The sequence below is a fragment of the Oryctolagus cuniculus genome, chromosome 6 (assembly GCF_964237555.1).
Source record: "Oryctolagus cuniculus chromosome 6, mOryCun1.1, whole genome shotgun sequence".
Lineage (NCBI taxonomy): Eukaryota > Metazoa > Chordata > Mammalia > Lagomorpha > Leporidae > Oryctolagus > Oryctolagus cuniculus.
Genome location: NC_091437.1, coordinates 6,266,149 through 6,285,556, shown reverse-complemented (window position 1 = coordinate 6,285,556; position 19,408 = coordinate 6,266,149). Strand labels below are relative to the sequence as shown.

Here is a 19,408-nt window from a genome sequence, read left to right as displayed (position 1 = left end):
GACCTAGGCTATTTCTGTGTGGGGGTGGCGGGAGGAGAGTGCAGAGGGTTGTCTCAGACCTCGAAAGATGTTCTTGGATGCTTACAAACTTGACTTCTGGCAGCCGTGTCCTGCAGACGGACGAGCTGGAGCCCTGGGGCACAAACTGGCCTCAGGTGCCCGGTCTGCATCCTTCCTGCAGACCAGCTTACAGTTAAACGACCTCTGTGGACCAGCCTGCCTCAGGAGCTGTTCCTATTCACGAAGACGCGCCATCAGCACTGACAGACACCCACCCGGAAGAAAGAGAAGTGCCGCCACCCGGACGGGCCAGACTGCACAGGCGCATTCCCCGCCCACCCGAATTCAGTGCGAATGACTGAAGAGCTTTACACACCTCGTGTAACAACTGCACACCTGCGGAAGAGGCTTCTGACAACTCACAGAAGGGTATTTTGGCAATACCCGTTTAGTGCAGGCAGCTCCCTGAAAACGCATGGGGCTGCCGTTAGATCAACACGAAACAGCTCCTTCTGTAACACCGCACTGCATCCGATGCCTTACTGGGCTGTCGCAAGAGCGATGCGAGACCCCCGCTGGTGGCGCTACATGTTTTTACCTTTGCTTTCCTGGGAAAACTCATCAGCATCATTTGCCAACACATTTTTGAAACCTGACCATTTTAGACCAGATTCCTTTACTTAAGACCAAATGACAAGACGGAAGGGAAGGAGAATTGCATACTGATTTTCTTAGGGTTCTGTTAAAATATGAAAGTAGGGCGCTTTATAATGTGAAACAATATTTCTCACTCACCTGATCACGAGACAGAGCTGCGATGTGTTTTACAAACAAGGAAGCTTTGGGCTCCCCCTGGGCCTCTGGCTCCTGAGGCTCAGGGACCCGTGGGTCTCCAGGGACCTGGATGAGTTTTAGGATCAGTTTTAGGATCAGGCAGTTTGGGACATTCCTTCCATCTTGGAAAGAACACGACTGTGTCCCATCAGCCAGAGTTGCCAGGTCATTTTATCCCTCTGAGTCCCTGTTGTAAAAGTGAAAAAACAAAACAGCAAACACAAAAAGAGTCTGGTTTGGGGCCACAGGCCCTGTGGAAACAGGCCCCGGGCAAATGTTGCTCACCCCTGCACCTGCCTGGCCACCGGCAGAGGGCAGCCTCCAGGTCACTCTTCAAGTGAGCCCGAGGGTTCCTGTGGGCTTGACAAGGACTCTGTAATAAAAAGGCTATTGACGATGGCCTTGGTCCACCGCTTACAAAATAATTCTTACTCTCAGAGCAAGTCAGCACAGCTGGCCCCAGGCCCTCTCTCCTTGTCTCAGGACTGGACACTCCTGGTCAGCAGACTTTCTACCTACATCCCAGGGTTGTGAGGGTTAAAAGGAGGCATGAGAAGGAAGCACTTAGCACAATGCTCGGCTCGGAGCTGAACTGAGTGGGATCCGGAAAACCCAGGGAATCCTATGGAAAACAATGAAGAGGAAACTCTAAATTCTCTCACCACACAGACAGCAGTCACAGCACGACTTGGGAGGTTTTGGCTGATTCTGTCCTAAATTATGCTGTCAAGTAACAGGTACAGAACTGCCAGAAGTCTTTCCCGGTGGAGGCAACTGTGCAGAAACAAGTGTTTTTGATTCTGATTATGGAGGAAAAATGAACTCTGAAAACTCCCATTTGTAACATTGCAAATTTATTTCCAAACAAAATGTTCCTATTCCTGTTAAAAACATAATAAATTACTGTATTTAAATAGCCACCTATGTATCTAATACAACTTGGAAAAGTGGTTCTGACATTGACATCACCAGGGTTCCTGTTACAAAGGCAAATTCTTGAGCCCCCATCCTAACGAGCTGGGAATTCTAGGGGTGGGGCCTGGAGATGGAGGCTTTGACAGGTGCCCTGAGGAGAACCGCTGACTTAGGGTAAAAAGAGTTCTAAAAAATGAATTCATGGAAGGCTAACCTCCTACAATGTCTCAGAACTGGAAAGCCCACCGCAGTGTTCAGCCAACTGCCTGTGAATGAGTACACTCGATTAGCGAACAAAGAACAAGTCCAGTTTCCTTTCTGTGGAGAAAATTTGGAACTACTACTCCTGAAGTGAAAAAATCATTGACTTTCAGGATATGCAAGTCCTAAGTGTACAATTTTACCAGTAAAATACAAAAGCAAAATCCATTTTAAGGTCACTAATACACGAGTAAAATGAGGCCGTGGATATACTGTGTAAAGTTGCAAGTGTCTTTTTTCTTTAAAAAAGTTCAAATGTCAACTGTGATTTCGAATGGTGACATACGAGATCCTAAGGACAACCAGATACTATAAATTTATGATTCAGAGCTCTCCACTGCAGACTTCCAAAAGTATTACAACTGCATTTTCTCAGGCAGAACACGAGAAGAGAATCAAATTTGATGGAGCAGACGGGTATCGGCGAGGCCCTCACTGTCGCACTTCTCAGTCACACGCCAAGGAATTCGAGAAGGTTCTAGAATCACTGCCCACCCCAGCCTGCCCCGAAGCGTGAGAGACACGAGGGAGGCGCGCTCCTCGCACCTGCCCTGGCCCCGCCGTGCACCGGAGGACAGGCCGGCCGCGGCGCGCAGGGGCAGGCGAGTCTAGTCCGGCACGCTGAAGGGCAGGGCGCTGATGACTTCCCCGGACTCGGTGACGATGGCCTCGTAGACCCAGCGGCGGTTGCAGCGGCACTTGGGGCCGCACTTGTTGGAGTTGCACTTGGGGCAGGGGTAGAAGCAGCCCAGGCAGTTCTTCTCCAGGCAGTCGCACAGGTCGGCGTCATTGCAGAGGAGTTTGCCGCTCCTGCTGTACTTCTTCATCACCCTGCGGAGGACGGAGCCACGCCATGAGCGTCTCTCGTCTCGGCAGAGAGCCTGCCCGGCACGGCCCGCCCGCCCCCGCCCCCGCCAGAATCCTCCCGGGGACCGACGCCAGGGACAGGAGCCCCGTGCAACACTGTCTCGCGTGCCGCAGGCTGGGAGGTCCTCCCCCCTGAGGACTTCCAGGGAGCGACCAAGGCCTCCTCGGGCAGGTGCTCCAAACCTTTAAACCATGACTATTCTCAGTGGGATTTTCCCTAGTAAATCACACTCTTTTAAAAGCATTGCTTGGAATACAAGTATTTTAACAAGAAAAGATGAAAGCCATCAAGTATTGTACCATATTCATTTATCTTTTAATAAGCACTTTTTTTTAAAGATTTATTTATTTGAAAGGCAGAGATACAGAAAGAGAGAGGAAAAAAGAGAGATCTTCCATCCACTGGTTTGCTCCCCAAATGATGGCAACAGCCAGGGCTGGACCAGGCTAAAGGTAGGAGCCAAGAGCCTCTTCTGGTCTCCCACACGGGTGCAGGGCCCAAGCACTTAGGCCATCTTCCTCTGCTTTCCTGGGTACATTAGCAGCGAGCTGCATTGGAAGTGGAGCAGCCGGACTCAAACTGGCACCCATTTGGGATACCAGCACTGCAGACAGAGGCTTAACCAGCCCCACCATATGTATGTTTAAAAAGCAAGCCCAGGGGTCAGCGCTGTGGTGCAGTACACTAAGCCTCAGCCTGTGCTGCTGGCATCCTATGTGGGCAGCAGTTCGAGTCCTGGCTGCTCCTCTTCCCATCCAGCTCTCTGCTATAGCCTGGGAAAGCAGTAGAAGATGGCCCAAGTCCTTGGGCCCTGCACCCATGTGGGAGACCCAGAGGAGGCTCCTGTCTCCTGGTTTCGGATCGGCGCAGCTCCAGCCGTTGCGGTCATCTGAGGAGAACCAATGGATGGAAGACTTCTCTCTCTGTCTCTGCTGCCTCTCTCTGTAACTCTGTCTTTCAAATAAATAAAATAAATCTTAAAAAAAAAAAAAAAAAGGGCGCAAACCCAGGGCCGGAGTGTGTGGCGCGATGGGTGAAGTCACCACCTGTGGAGCCTGCGTCACCCCATATGGGCACCAGTTCGTGTGCCAGCTGCTTCACTTCCCATCCAGCTCCCTGGTAACAGCCTGGGAAAGCAGCAGCAGGTGGCCCAAGTGCTTGGATCCCTGCCATCCACACAGGAGACCTGATGGAGCTCCCGGCTCCTGTCCATTGCAGCCGTCTGAGGAGTGAACCAGCAGATGGAAGATCTCTCTCCCCAGCTCCCTCCCGCCCTCTCACCCTCTTTTCTCTACAACTCTGACTTTCAAACAAATCAATCAATCTTACAAAACTAACTAACTAACTAAATAAAAAGCAGGCCCCGGGCCAGTGCTGTGGGTGCAGCAGGTTAAGCTGCTGCCTGCAATGCCCACATCCCAGCTGAGAACCGATTTGAATCCAGCTGCTCCACTTCAGATCCAGCTCCCGGCTACTGTACTGGAAGGCAGGAAATGATGGTCCAAGTGCTTGGGCCCCTGCCCCCATGTGGGAGAACAGGATGGAATTCCAGGCTTCTGCTTCTTGCCCGGCCCAGCCCTAGTCATTGTAGCCATTTGGGGAATAAACCAATGGATGGAAAAATCTCTCTTGCTGTCTCTAACTCTGCTTTTCAAATAAATACAACTCTTTTTTGTCGTTTGGGTTTTTCCTACATCTTGACTTGAGATGCTTCCGTGATAGAAGATGCAGCTCTACGTATTCTACTGCAAGAATACACAAGGGACTTCTGTGCTTCAGCGGACGCCGTCTGCTTTAGGAACACCGCTTTCTCTGCTGCTGCAGTGACGCTGGGACCTCCTGAACACAGTTCCTCACATCTGTGAGTCGGACTCGTGCCAGGACACACAACGGGAGTGAAGGTGTCAGGGCCGAAGGAACACGGGCCACACAAGGCTGCCTCCCAACAGTGGGGGGCACCATTGCCCACTTGATGTGGGCCAGCGTCCCGCCCTAGCTGTGATCACACCGGGCTCTGCCTGTCTGGGGCACAGCACATCTCCACGTTTACGGAGGAGGCTCGGGACCCTGACTGATGCTGAGCTACCTTTTTCCCTATGAAAAGCCCGTCTCTTATGTTCACTTTTCCATTACGGTATTTATTATTTTTTATTGACTTGTGAGATTCCTTATTTTGGACAGTGATTTTTTTTTTAACTACAAATAACCTCTCCCACTTTGTGACTTGTTTTTCATTGTTTTTAGGGTGTCTTAATGGGCACAGGTTGTTAATTTTGATGTAGTCGAATTTATCAACCTTTCCTTTGTGGTTTGCTAATTTATACTTGGATGCACTAACAATCATTGCAGCAGGGACTGTGCTATGGCCATCTGATACCATGACTTCTTCCCATGGTTGTTATTATTTCTGCCCCTAATGAGACACCTTTGCTTCCCGCAATCATCTTTCCTGTCAGAGCTATTATTCTGGTACAGGGCTGTTGAATCCCTTTTTGGGAAAAAAAAAAAAAAAACTGTCTCTTCATTTGGAATTAGAGTACGCTGCTACTTGACTTTGCTAATTTCCAGATACATGCACTACTACTGTCCTTTAGAAGAGGTAGTTTTAAGTCATAAAAAGAGGCGATCTTTAATCACTTTGCTTTGTCAGTTAGAAAACGCACATCCTAGTTCCACAAATCGAATATAACAGGTCATGGACTTACTTACTCTTTGCAGAAAAATACTCGTTCATCTTTGACATCCGAGCCCTCTTCCGCTGCTCCCGAGTCTCGGGGTTGAAATCGGCCACCTGGGGTCCTGGGTTCTGAAATGCCAGGCATCGGAGCTGTCGCTCTATCTGCTGCTGTGAAATGAACACAATATAGAAGAGCTTCACGTGTTTATACTGCCTTAAAATAAAATTTCTGTAAACTACTATAACACAAGAAAATGACTACAGTTTACACAGAGAAACAGTGCATCTGATTAAGTTTCAAAAGATGATATGAGGGGCCGACGCTGTGGCGTAGTGGGCTAAGCCTCCGCCTGCAGTGCCAGCATCCCATATAGGAACCGGTTCAAGTCCCGGCTGCTCCACTTCCAATCCAGCCCTCTGCTGTGGCCTGGGAAAGCAGTGGAGGATGGTCCAAGTCCTTGAGCCCCTGCTCCCGTGTGGGAGACCTGGAAGAAGCTCCTGGCTCCTGGCTTTGGATCGGCGCAGCTCCAATCGTGGCCAGCTGAGGAGTGAACCAGGGGATGGAAGACCTCTCTCTCGACCTCTTTGCCTCTCCTCTCTCTCTGTAACTCTGACTTTCAAATAAATAAATCTTTTTTTTAAAAAAAAAGACGATATGAGCTTTCCCCAATTAGGGTATTCTTCCTGAACAAAAAAAAAAAATTATAAAACTCACATACAAAAATGTAAAAAAAAAAAAAAAATCAAGGGGGACAGAACTCTTTTTATATCCACAAAACACCAGTCAGCTTCCCAAATCTGATGGGGATGGGTGTCAGAATTTCCTGTTAGCTAGAAAAGCCCATGCCGAGGGTCTCACAGCACAGGGAGACCCAAAGCACACGTGCCCTGCCCTAAATTCAGGGACTGAGACAGGGTGAAAGTTGCTTCCCACCCTGGGAGTGTGGAGGCCCCTGGGGCTGCCACAGGGCACAGAAACCACCTACAGTGTCCAGCCTCCACCAGAGCCACACCTGAAGAAGAAAAGCCTCACAGTGACTCCCTGGGGTGCTGGGAAACTTTTCAGTCTCACCCTTAGGAATGGGGCCTAAGCAGGAAGGCAGGCAACAAAATGCTTCAATAAACTCCTGATGACTCACTTAAAAAATGTGTATTTGTGATCAGCTGTTTGAAAGGCAGAGTGAAACAAGAGAGAGAGAGGGAGCTCTCCCTCCTGTAACAGCCCGGGGCTGGGCCAGACTGAAGCCAGGAGTCAGGACGTCCATCCAGGTTTCCCGTGAGGGTGGCAGGGATCTACCAACTACCAGGTGCACTAGCAGGGGGCCAGATGAGGACTCAAATTGCAGCCCTGAGATGTGACAGAGGTGACCCAAGTAACCCGAGCGGCGCCACAGTGCTGGCCCCGATGACTCCTTCTGGACATGTAACACTTTGGGTATGAGGGTATTGCCTAGAAGGGCTTTAGGAGAAAACCACCTGAGCAGTCTGAAACAGAGCTGGCCCATCCATGAGGGACACTTCCCTTGTGGGACTTCCGATGTAACGAGTGAGTAGCAAACTCACCTCGGCCGCTCTGCAGCTGATTTGGCTGAATCACTTTCGGCACAGAATAATAAACACATTGCTTTAAACTTTCACCCTGATGTGTGTTTATGGATTTGCTTTCACACTGAACCTCACAAGTGCCATTCTGCATTCAGGTGCAGCTATGAAGTAAGGCAGCCTGGTGCCACCCATCACTCTCGCATTCTCTGCAGCTCAGCCAGGGCTAAGAACCGAGACACAGGAGTGAGCTGACCAGTAGGCGTGTGTCGGCAATGCCACTTGCTACTGGTGTGCCTTGAGCAGTACCTGCTTTTGCTAAGCCTCTGTTTCTCCCTCTGTTAAATGGGGTTCTCTGATAAATGGGTTATCTGGTGACAATGATCAGAGGAGTGAAACACACAAGGTTTTAGAATCATGACACGACATAATAAAAACAGAATAAGGGCTTGATAAAGGGAAACACAGGAATGTATTCAGCAGTATTCTACTCTGAGAGCAGGATTCTATTGCAGAGAAAACTGGGCTTAAGTTCAGGGGGTATGAGAGGCAGGAGGGGACGGGGAGGTGAGCCTAGACCAGTGAGGAGCACAGAGTCCCGGCGTGGGGGGACAGAGACCATTCCCACGAGTGCTGCCTGGCCCAGCTTCCTGCTTGCTCGCCCCAGACCGCACAGAGGCCAGGCTCCATACCAGCTGCTTCTGTCCGATTTGGCAGGTTTTCTCAGGAGAATTTCTATCCCTGGGTCCCTGTGGAGTGGAACTGCTTTCTGTTGCTTGTTCACTCATTTCTGATTGCTAAAAAAATTGGGGAAAAAAAGCAACGTGCATTAGTATCAGACATCCCCAGCAACTTCACCTTAGGACTCCTCCCTGCTGTCTCTCACGTATCTCTCTCAAAGCCAGCCTTGCACAGAAAGCCAGCTGCTCCCACTCCCCTTAAATCCTGCCTGTGACCCCCAGACCACACTCACGCTCCTCTCTGCCAGGTGCCCCATGAACAAGAGAACTGTGCCTTCCGCTGCCTTGGCATCACAGGATTCTCTGGTTCAGCTCACTGGAGTCCACCCTCTCCTGTTTAGGAAGCCTAGGAACTCTTAGACCCCCCGCCTTCTTCCGCCTTCACACTCACTCCTTTGGGGAAAGAGGAAGGCACATGGAAGCCACACACTCTAAGGGGTTCTGGGGAACCTCATCCGCCTCCTCTTCAGGGGAGATATTCAAGGCCACCTGCAGAAGCCATGACCTGCTCACTCAAGCTCTCTGACAAATTTCTAATGCGATCTATGCTGAATGAAGCCATCAGTTTTATGTAACATGTAGTTGCTAAAATGCCTATGATTCACTTCAAAAATACTTCAGTCTATATGCACAGCATGTTAGTGTGTGAATCCCAGTCGAGGTGGCCTCACAAGGCCTTGGTGGGGTGCGTGTGTGTGCACACACATGCACACAAGACACAGCACACAGATCTCCATCCTCCTCTTCTTCTAAGGCCATGAGTCCCAGGATCAGGGCCTCACCCTTGGGACCTCATTCACCCTCAGTTATCACCTAAAGGCCCTACCTCCGAAAGTAGTTACACTGGGGCTGGGGCTTCCACATTTGAACTTGAGGGTGGGGAGGGGGACACATTTAATTCACAGGAGTTACCTGCCAGTAAAGTCACCCTTGAAAACGCTTTCAGAAAATAGCCCTACGTAGCCAGGCACTCCCCAGCATGGGAATAGATCACTGTTTCTTAGCTTGAACAGCAGCCTATGGGCACTAAGTAGTGGCTTTCACACAGGAGCTGTTGACTAAACGATCCACTAAACAACAATGAACACGCTGCCCTTCAAACCCCAGAGCAGGCCCAGTGGAGGCCTCAGGAGCTGGGTCAGCGGGGGAAGCGACCGCAGGTCCAGGTCTCCACTTCACACTCATCCATGGAGGGAGCTCCAGGCAAGAGGACTCACACTTTAATCACACACACGTATCCTTACAGTGGCCCTGGCACATGGGGTTGAACTGACGCATGCCAATCATGATGGAGTACTCTCCTTGCCATTATACCTCAGGTCACTAGCAAATCATCAAAGTGAAAAAAAAGTTGAAATTCTAGCCGAGAAGTTGGTCTCTACTGTAAGTCAGTAGCAAATAAAACCATTTTTGCAGAGACACTATCTGTAAGACACTCCTTGAAAAATATTTAGACCTGAAGACACACCAGTGAACAGAGTCAAGCTATTTCAATCTCACTCCATCCCTAGCCTTGGTTCCTACACTTGCTAAAAATGACAGGCCACTGAGATAATTGCCGGGTGAGCCAAATCCCACCAGGGGCATATTTGGTGGAGAGCCAGCAACTGTGCAGGTGGTCAATTAAGTCAGTCCCTCGCCGCTCCCTCCCAGCCGAGGCAGCCGTTCCCAAAGCCACAGGACTGCTCGGCAACCTCTAAAAAGAATCCCCACTGCCGTGTGCTCTGTAAGGACGGAAAGCAACCTTGACCTGAGCCTTGAGAGTGATGTGAGATAAAGGTAATGCTTTAGAAGCAACTTCAGTCACAACAGCCAGATACCCACAGATACTTTTATAGCTGTGTTTTCCTACACCATACACCCCACCCCCGCCACACACACACACACAACTTCTGGGGCTCAACATACAATAATGTGGAAACACATATAACATGCTTAAAATAATGTGAAAATGCACTCAGCAGAAAATGTATGGGACCCATTGCAACCACATAGCTGCCACTACCAATGCCACAAATGCCATAATCTGGGGTCGCTTTCAAACCAGCCCCCAACAGGGTCCACCCGGGTCAGTCCCAGGCCAGCACCTACAAGGCCTCTCTAATTAAAGCTTACTCATAACACAACTCTCTTGCATTATACATCCACATTCTTCCCTGAAGGGTGAACAAAAACAGAAACCTCTGGCCACTTTCAGCACTGCTGCAGGAGGTACACTCAGCATTACCCAGATGAATACCTCACAGGCACTCATCTCAAATACTGGAGTGTGGAGGTTCCTCCTCCCAGAGCCGCACGGCCCTTCCGTGCTCGCTTCTCACTTTCCATTGTTAGAGCAGTCCACAAGGCAGTGCGGAAGCCCCAGCTGTCCTCCACTCTCAACCTTAACACAGCAACACTGCAACACTCAGGTCAGCTCTCCGCGGCTCGCTTTGCCTCTTCTTCCCCGAGCAGGGCATCAGGGCCAGAGCCCACCCTTGGTAAAGGCATCTCCTTCCAGGGGTGGGCTGCCTCGGGCCTGGCCCTCCCTGCTTCCACAGGAGAGGGGCCCGTCAGCTGACGCAGGACAGGAGTCTAGAGAAAGGACCCAAGACGCCTACCTGTAAGTTGGACAAAAGAGAAGGAGAAGACCTGGAAAGAAAGAGAAACCGCACGCACTTCCTTGCTTCCTTTGTTTTGCTGAGAAATCACAGATCCCTCAAGGGAAAAATCCTAAGGCCTCAAAGGTGTTGGTACAATTTCAAGCTTTTGTAATAACAGCTGCGAGGAGTAAGACAGAGAGCGGAGGAGGGAAGGGCGTGAACAGAGGCTGGATCTTCCACCATGAGGACGCTAACATCACAGATCATGGTAATGCATCTCCCAGCTTTCATTCACAGTAAGCAGTTCATCTAGAGCGGCGTTTGGACTCCAGCGCTCAGTCTCACAGCTTGACTTCAAATGTTTAACTCATTAATACCAAATTGTTTCATATTTTTGTACTTCAGTGTGAACAGCACACTATAAACACACACGTTATATATAAATATATAAAACAATTTAGGAAAAACTGTGTTGTCCCAAAAAGAAAATGAGGTTTTTAAGTCGTGTTTAAGAAACATGTCAGTTTCTCATGAAAACCCTCTGAACACTGTCCTCTGCCACTGGGACTCAAGCTAAGTGCTGAGTCATTTAACCACTCCCAGGTTAATCCATGCTCTGTTCATTTGTAAATTAAAGGGTAAAAACCACCTCTTGGTTCCTAATTACTTCCTTCAAGGAATAAGAAAAGAAAATGAAGTCTTCTGCTCTAAGCTTGTGATCCTTCCAGCAACGAGGCAAAACCTCTAGATGGTTCCAGAAAGTATTTCAGATCTGAACTTTTTATTCACAAAGGCACTCTTGTGTTTTCGAGATTACCCAGTAAATTTTGCAAAATCAAAATTGTGTCATGTTGCCAGGCACGGACTGACAAAACTCAAGGCAGGCGCAAAGCCTCGCAGATTGTTCCTACAAAAATGTATCCTTTGGCCGCCATTTGGCTTCGGTAGTTACAGGACTGAGAGAAGAAAGCACTCGTTGCTGTTGTCACGCACGATTCTACGGCGACCCCGAGGAGGAACAAACACACCAAGCACCAAGTGCAACGGCAGCAGTGAGCTGAAGAGCGGGCTGAGGAAAATCTTCTAGAAGATAAGGACTGTAACCAACCTAAAGGCTGTCCCAGCCAACACCTTTGTTTTTTCATTCACATGTCAGGCGTGTCCTAGCAGCTACACCGCTGGGTTGGATGCCTGTATCCCACGCTGGAGTGCCTGGGTTCCAATACGGGCTCCGTTCATTCCAGCTTCCTGGCAAAAAGTGACGGCTCAGAGTTGGGTCCCCAGTACCACGTGAGATCTGGACTGAGTTCACAGCTCCCAGCCTCAGCTGTTACGGGCATCCAGGGAATCAACCAGAGGATGGGAGCTCTCTTTCTCGGTCTTTTTGCCTTTCAAATAGAGAAAATATAAATAGAACAAAAAGCAAGCTAAGAAACAGGGCACCTCAAGATGGAAATTTGAATTGTTTATCCAATTTAAATAAGAAAATATGCCATACAAAATTATTATCCTGTAGTATTTACAGGTTTCTCAAGCAAAATATAGTATGGTTTTTGAACTAATGATTTATGTAGTAAGTCTTCAGAAAACTTTGTATTTTTCTTATAGATAATAATTTAATTTTTAAAAATGGAAGAGTACTTCTCAAGGATAATAATACCCCACTGAATTTGCTAGTCCAGAATTCACGGCATTTCTGATGTGAATTTTACAGAGAAAAGGTGTTTCTTTCCCTTCAGTTCCCAGTTTTCCAGAGAATGAGCTGACAGTCACGTGAAGCTGTTTGCTTTTTCAAGTGAAGGATCCATATACTAAAGTGCTCCTCAGCTGACCTATGAGTTCTCAGAGAGTAAACTATTTATGCTGTGAGTTGTACCATTTCATCAGTTTGCAGCTATCTGTAGGTTAATTTGTAACACGCACTGTACTTAAAAGCAACACAACTCGCAAGCTTATTCATGGCCATTTTGTTTACCATTGCAAAATCCTGGATTGTCCACACGTAAGTAGGCAAATAAAACACACACGTGATAAACACGGAGTACTGCGCAGCTGGGAGACCAGGATGAGGAAGATGTCTGTGAACTCAGTGAGCCCGCTTACTGAGCAGCAGCCTACTGCTCACTGCTCACTGCAAAAGCATCGTGGCTAAGGCACCGTTCACGGGGGAAGCAACAGCACTTCACACTCATCCACGGAGGGAGCTCCAGGCAAGAGGACTCACACTTTAATCACACACACGTATCCTTACAGTGGCCCCTGGCACATGGGGTTGAACTGACGCATGCCAATCATGATGGAGTACTTTCCTTGCCGTTATACCTCAGGTCACCAGCAAATCATCAAAGTGAAAAAAGCCATGGAACCTCACAGCTTAGCAGCACAGCACACTGCCGAGTGTGGGACATTCACTCTTGCGACCTCAGGGAGGACGTCAGCTGCCTTTGCCAAGCACGAAGAGGAAGCACTATACCATGGGTCACTAACCCAGCAAAGACCGAAATGCAAAATTTGAATTATGCTTCCTACTGAATTTGTCTTGCTTTCATACTCCCACAGACGTCAGGAATTCTGTGTTTACCCCTTCGTGTAAGACAGAAGGGGATTCTAGGACATTGCTCCTGCAGCTAAATAATTTTAGTACGTTTATATGTTGTAGGGGAGCCTCATGGAGTAACTGAAAAGCCACTGCCTTTGAGAGTGCCTCCAGGGAGGGGTACAGTAGGAACCTCGAGCTCTGTCATGCCAAATCTGTCGGCATCTCCCTCTGCAGCTGCTCACAAGCTCTCACTGGGCCTGCCCAATCCTCTCACGGAAACCACAGCGAGAGTAACCCCCATTTTCTGGGTACTACTACTGCAGTTGCACTATGGTGGTTGTTTGGTTAAGGCACTGTGCCGCTAGGGAGCTCTAACGGGCTGTACTTCTGAAAGGCACATGTGGATCACCCTGGAAACCCAGAAGCCAACGGACCTGACCACCCAAGCCAGGTGCAGTGGCTCCAGCATGGATGACCTGCAGGGTACCAATCACACCTACTCTGCAAATCATTCACGCAGCAAGCATTTAGACAAGTAAGACACTTGGGCTCTCCAAACAGTACACGAGAATGTGGCAAACACAACTGTGCCTCACTCAATACACTGGAGCGGGGAAAGACTGTTAAATGGAAGAGCAGCGGTGACAGGCAAGGCTCCCTAGAACAGGTGCCTTGTGAAAGAGTCTTGAAAATGCACAGGGGAACTCCAGGCTGACAGGAAGTGCAAAGGGGATTCTGGGTGCACAGAGCTGCTCTGAGCTGGAAGAGCCTAGGGCAGGCGGCAGGTGCAGAGAGCTGCTCTGAGCCAGCTAGCTCAGGGTGGGGCTAGGCAGTGTGAAATCAAAGCGTATCACAATAGCCTCTGTCTCTACCCAGACTACAAGCACCTGAGCTGGGGGAGGAAGCAGCACACCCTCTCAGCACCTCCAGGGGCTCCCTTTGGGAAAATGACTGAAATGACTTTACACAACTTGTGACCTGGACAGAGAGGAGCAGCAGTGAGCATGAGATGTGGGCTAACAGTTCAAGTTTACTGATGGCATCACCATTATGCTAATACTGTTACTAATTTAATTCCATAATAAACTATACTGATATTTCATGGAATGACTCCCTCCTCAGGACACATCTGCTTGCTGCCTCTCAACCTGTGCCTGCTGTTCTCTCCAGCACGAAGGCCTTCAATGAACACTCTAGCCATCTGGCATGTAACAAAAGCTTTAGAATCAGCATCTTCTTAACCAAGTAATTCCTCTTTAGTGAATTTAGACTAAGAGATGACAGAAGTTGACAAATATTTCACTACGAGAATCTGTCTTGGAACCGGCGCTGTGGCATAGCAGGTAAAGCCGCCACCTGCAGTGCCAGCATTCCATATGGACGCCAGTTCGAGTCCCAGCTGCTCCACTTCCCATCCAGCTCTCTGCTATGGACTGGGAAAGCAGATGGCCCAAGATCTTGGGCCCCTGTACCCAGGTGGGAGACTCGGAAGACTCTCTTGGCTCCTGGCTTCCGATCAGATCAGCTCTGGCTGTTGAGGCCATCTGGGGAGTGAATCAGCAGATGGAAGAACCCCCCACCACTGCCTATGCCTCTCTGTAACTCTGCCTTTCAAATAAATTAATAAATCTTAAAAAAAAAAGTCAATCTTGTATCAACTGCTGGATTGTACAGCTGCAAGTTAGGAGTGAAAATGTAAGCAACAACTTTAATCAAAAAATCCTGTAACAGGCTGCAACTGTTGGAATGGTTCTGTGGAAATGTTATGTGCTTACAGGAATCTACACACTTTATAGTCCAGAAAGCAAACTCGAGAACGTAGAGAATTTTAAACATTTCTTTGTGAGATAGTTTTGGTAAATCAGATTTTTCTAGGAACTTCACCACTTCTCCCAAGCTGTCACTTATTAGCACGAACTTGTTGATCAATATCATTGGGTCACTTAAGTCATTTTTATTCACGACAGTTTATACCTTCTCTCTTTCAAGAGTCTGTTCATCTTTTCAAAGAATTCAGTTTTCTTTCCGTTTCTCTCTCTTCCATTTCAAATCCTCCTAAGAACACTGGGTACGTTTGCTCTTCTACTGTCCTAAGACATATGCTAAGCTCTGGGGTTTCTGCTCCTTTTCCCCTTGCTGTGAACATTTCAGGATATAAACTTCATTACTCAGTTCTGCACTTGCTCAGCTTATGTTCCGTCCTCTCTCCTAGCCTGCCTCTGTCTTTGAGCTCATCTCTTATTTCAATGCTTCATCCCATGAAGAAGTCGGCTCCCCATGTCCTGCTCTGCTCTGCCCTGGCCAGTCTGCAGTTTTCATTCTGGCCCTTTCCCACCTGCTGTGACCTTTGCGTGGACGTCCTTCTTCCTGAGACAGCTGCTCGCTGCAGGACGAGGGGAGAGGGGCCTGGGGGTTTCCCACCAACGCGCCCAGAGTAGGCTCACACTCACCCCTAGTGCTACACTGAGTCTGAAATGGCTCCGCCCTTTGCCCATCAAGAAGAGTGACTGCAGAGCTGATGCCACCGGCTGTCTTTCCCTAGCCTGGCCCCCCAAGAGCAGGGCAGTGTGCCCAAGGATGCGCTCCTTTGTCTCCACTGCTACCCCGATAGGTCTCTCATGCCCCAGGGACCTGCAGGAGCCTGTCCAGGGGGGCTGAAGTTCCAAGCAAGGGATTGCAGGTTTGGCCTCTGAGGTTGTGCAGGAAAATTTTGGAAGGTCCTAAGTATGGTTAAAGATCCAGGGACCCACGTTTGCTCTCAGATTACTTCCACAGCTGGGCCCAGACTTACTTACGTAGCACTAATGATTCACGCTTGTGCTTCAGATTAGGCACCATTTCCTGGGTGCATTGCATCTTCACCGGTTTGACACTCCCATCTTTGTCAGGCCTACTTTGAACGGCACTTGGTTTTTCTGCCTTCAGTCCCTCCAGTCCACAGAGGTGCCACCTCCTTATCATGAGACACTGGTCACCTGCCACCTATGAGACACTTCTGATGCCCTGGGGTCCTCCAGGCGTGCCCCCAGTGGCATGACTTAGGCTTGCCTTCCCAGCCTCGTCTTCCCTGCAGCACTCCCTTCACCTGACGCCAGAATGTCGCCACTCCAGCCCCCAACTACACTTGCCTCACTGAGTATGTGTGTGGAAAACCACCCTGGGGAACCCGCTGACGGGTCAGGACACCCCGTCCCCTTCTCGGTCTCCAAGTGCGATCCCAGTTTCAGGAGTCCTTACTCATCTGCAGTTTGTTTTGTGGGCAATGCCAGTCTGAAACTGAAATCCTTAACTTTCAGGCGGTGTGCTGTCCCAAGCAGGGTAACGCAATCTCCGGCCGCCCTGCTGCAGGCTGCCTGGAGTGGGATTCGTTGCCTGCTCAGTGTCTCCATGCTGCATGCATCGCCCACCTGCTAGCTGCTATCAGATGGTTTCACTGTCAAATCAACTAGGACGTTACTGCGGTGCTTGTGTTGAAGAGACAAAGTCTGATACTGCTAGGGTTTCATGCACCCATGGGGGCGGGGAGTCTTGGAATGCACCCATTCACAGACTTGTCTCCCCTGCCACACCCCTGTCGCCTCAAGGCAGGATGGCGAGACCCTTAGCCCCGGGGTGTCTGTAGCTCCTGCCGCAGACATCAGCCCCTGTGCTCACGCGGATCCTCTAGCAGAGAGCATGAACAGCATAATTTCAACCAGAAGCAGTAACTGGGAGACCCAACCTGTTTCCCGCGAAACTCAGCACTATGGGGCATCATCTCAGGATCTCCCCCAGCTCTTCCCTCCCCACCCACTTAAACTGGAGCCAAAGAGTCCTGCTTCGCATGATAAGCAAAGGAAACCCTAAGGTGCCAGCTGGCTGCGCGATCACCCTAAGCAAACCTCTGACCGGCAGGGCCTCCTTCTCTACTTCTACCTTGACCTAAATCAACAGCGTTCATCTCCGGCTTGTGCTGAAAGTAATTCTCGTGTGTGTGTGTGTGTGTGTGTGTGTGTGTGTGTAAGGAAATACCGTTAGGCAGTAATAGCAAGTAGCCTTGGATGTTTGTTTTATAGTTTCTTTTCCCTGTATCCACCTGTTTCCTATAATAAACATGTATTTGATAATTTTTAGATAATTAACAATATTTGAAAAGATGACTTCTGCGAATAACCTATGGTTCTCTCATATGTGCGAAATAAATATGTCCAGCAGATGGTGCAAAAACCCTAACCCAGAATTAAAATAGCTTTAAAAAAGAAAAATAGGCCTTCCTACCTCAAGAACACCAGGTGCAGGGCACCCTTGGAATAAGACAAAACAGAGGCTGGCTCCAGAATTATTCTCTCCCTTAAGAACCATTCGTTTACTTCCGTCTCAGTGAAAGGAGACTCCTTTCAGAGGTGAGGGCCTCTGTGACGCGAAACCCAGAGCCTGCAAAGCAACACAGGCCAGGTGGAGGAGTCACCAGGCATGGACAAGAGGGAGTCGGCATGTCGCCAGCCCCAGAAAGGTCATCCACCAGCTTTCAAACACGGTTTTAAAGATTTTTCTCTGCATTCAACTCCAATACACGAAACCAACCCAAGTGGAGCTGTTTTACCTAAAGCAGGACGGGGAGGGCAAGAGCCAGGCAGGGCCTTCTCCTTGTCCCTGGCCGGCCCCAGCCCTCCTGGGAGCTGTCCTAGTCAAGAAGTAGTCACACTTCATCAACACCTATGGGATCCGGAAGATACCTCCAAGAGGTCCTGGCAGGGGAGGGCATGGGGGGGAGAACCGGGAACCCTAACACAGGAAAATATTTTTCTTTTGCCTCTGAGAAAAGCAATGCTCAGAGGAGGAGAGTTGCATATCAAAAACACCCAAAAAGATAAAAATTACTACTTTTGAAGAGAGCATCAATAAGGACATTGATTTGAGCTACATCCACATATTCATGCTATGTTTTTCACAAATGTGGCATTTGAAATTAGAATTTATCGTGTGTGCAGGGTTGGTGTTTGGCGGTGTGGTTAAGAGGCTGCTTCAGAAATGTCCCCATCCCATATGCAAGCCCCGGGGGTTAAGGCCTCGGCTCCAGCTTCCCCCGGAAGCACACCCTGGCATCAGCAGGTCATCCCCGAGTACCTGGATTCCTGCCACTCACCTGAGAATCCTGGCGGCAGATCCTGGCTCCTGATTTCAGCACGGCTCAGCCCTGGGTGTGACTGGCATTTGGGGAATGAACCAGGGGACCAAGAGATGCGAGGTCTCTGTCTTTCAAACAGATATTAAATTTTAAAATAATTTATAATGTAAATACATTTCTGACATGTACAATTCTCATTTATAATACTCATTTATACAACCATATATGGTTTATATGTATATTGTATATGGTTTATGGAAACTAAGAAAGTACTTCAGTGAACGCTACCCTTAAATCAACTGGAGCCAGCGCTGCGCCATAAGGCCGCCGGTTCGAGTCCCAGCTGCTCCACTTCCGGTCCCGCTCTCAGCCAAGACCTGGGAAAGCCGTGGAGGATGGCCCAAGTCCCTGGGCCCAGACCCTGCGTGGGAGGCCCGGGAGAAGCTCCTGGCTTCGGGTCGGCGCGGCGCCGCCACGAACGCGCGTGGGAGAGCCGGAGGAAGCCGCTTCCCGGCCCGCGGCTCCGGCCACTCGGGAGTGACCCAGCGGATGGACGGCCTCCGCCGTCTGGCCTCCTCTCTCTAACTCCGCCCTCGAACCCTCAGAGAGAGTTTATGCCCAGCGGATGTCTCCAGACCGCACTTGCGCAGCGTCTGTGATTTTCAGAGAAATCGGGAATGGAGACGGCGACCCGGCCGCTCGGGGCCAGCCGTGTCAGAGTCCGAGAGCCCTCAGCAACCCACGCCTGCGGACCGCGGCGACCGCCTCGCAGAGGGCCCCCTCCTCTGGAAACCTCCCCGGCAGGCAGCGTGCGCGGGAAGCGCGGGAAGCGCGCTGAGGCCCGGCTCGCCCGAGGGGACGGCCGCGCAGGCCTCCGCTGCCCGCCCCGCCGCCCCGCCGCCCGGCCTCCCGCGGCGCCGGCCCGGACGTTGCACTGACCTGGGCCGCGCGCGGCTACCTCACACGCCCGGGGTTCCCTCCCGGCCGCCCGCAGCGCGCGCGCTCCGCCAGCAGGGGGCGCCCGCGCGCTCGGGGCAGGGGGCGGGGCGAGCGCGCGCTTCCGCTTCCGGCCCTTTCCCGCCTGCTCCCGCTGCGGCCTGCTCGGCTCAGCTGCGGTTGGTTTGTGGCTAGTTGGGCAGTGGTTGTTGGGCCCAGTCCGCAGGCCCAGCCCAGTGTGTCCCCCCGAGAGCGCAGCGCCCGCCGGCCTGAGCCCCCCAGAGATCTGAGTCCGGCGCCCGCTCCCCGCGGGTCCCCGGGCACCTGCGCCAGGGCGCCCACCCGGCCCCTCGCCGCCACCTGCCCTGCTGCTGCGTGTTCCGGCGGTTCCTGGCTGCCTTGCTGTC

The 19,408-nt window shown here is 50.4% G+C and overlaps 1 protein-coding gene across 7 annotated transcripts; it reads right to left on the bottom strand.

Moving 5' to 3' along the window:
• Positions 1-1,291: 1,291 nt before the first annotated feature.
• Positions 1,292-19,100, bottom strand: ARL14EPL (ARF like GTPase 14 effector protein like). 7 transcript variants are annotated; one of them, XM_051844106.2, is made up of 5 exons: positions 18,354-18,978; positions 18,084-18,193; positions 7,790-7,894; positions 5,584-5,720; positions 1,292-2,841 (listed from the first exon to the last, which is right to left on the bottom strand). In XM_051844106.2, the coding sequence occupies exons 3-5, from the start codon at positions 7,883-7,885 to the stop codon at positions 2,619-2,621; spliced, it is 456 nt and encodes a 151-aa protein (XP_051700066.1). In that variant the 5' UTR covers positions 7,886-7,894; positions 18,084-18,193; positions 18,354-18,978; the 3' UTR covers positions 1,292-2,618. The 7 variants fall into 7 exon arrangements, with proteins under 7 accessions (XP_051700066.1, XP_051700064.1, XP_051700065.1 ...); XM_051844104.2 differs by lacking the exon at positions 18,354-18,978 and adding an exon at positions 19,005-19,100 and having other exon boundaries at positions 1,296-2,841; positions 5,584-5,723; XM_051844105.2 differs by lacking the exon at positions 18,354-18,978 and adding an exon at positions 19,005-19,043 and having other exon boundaries at positions 1,296-2,841; positions 5,584-5,723; positions 18,084-18,189.
• Positions 19,101-19,408: the final 308 nt, after the last annotated feature.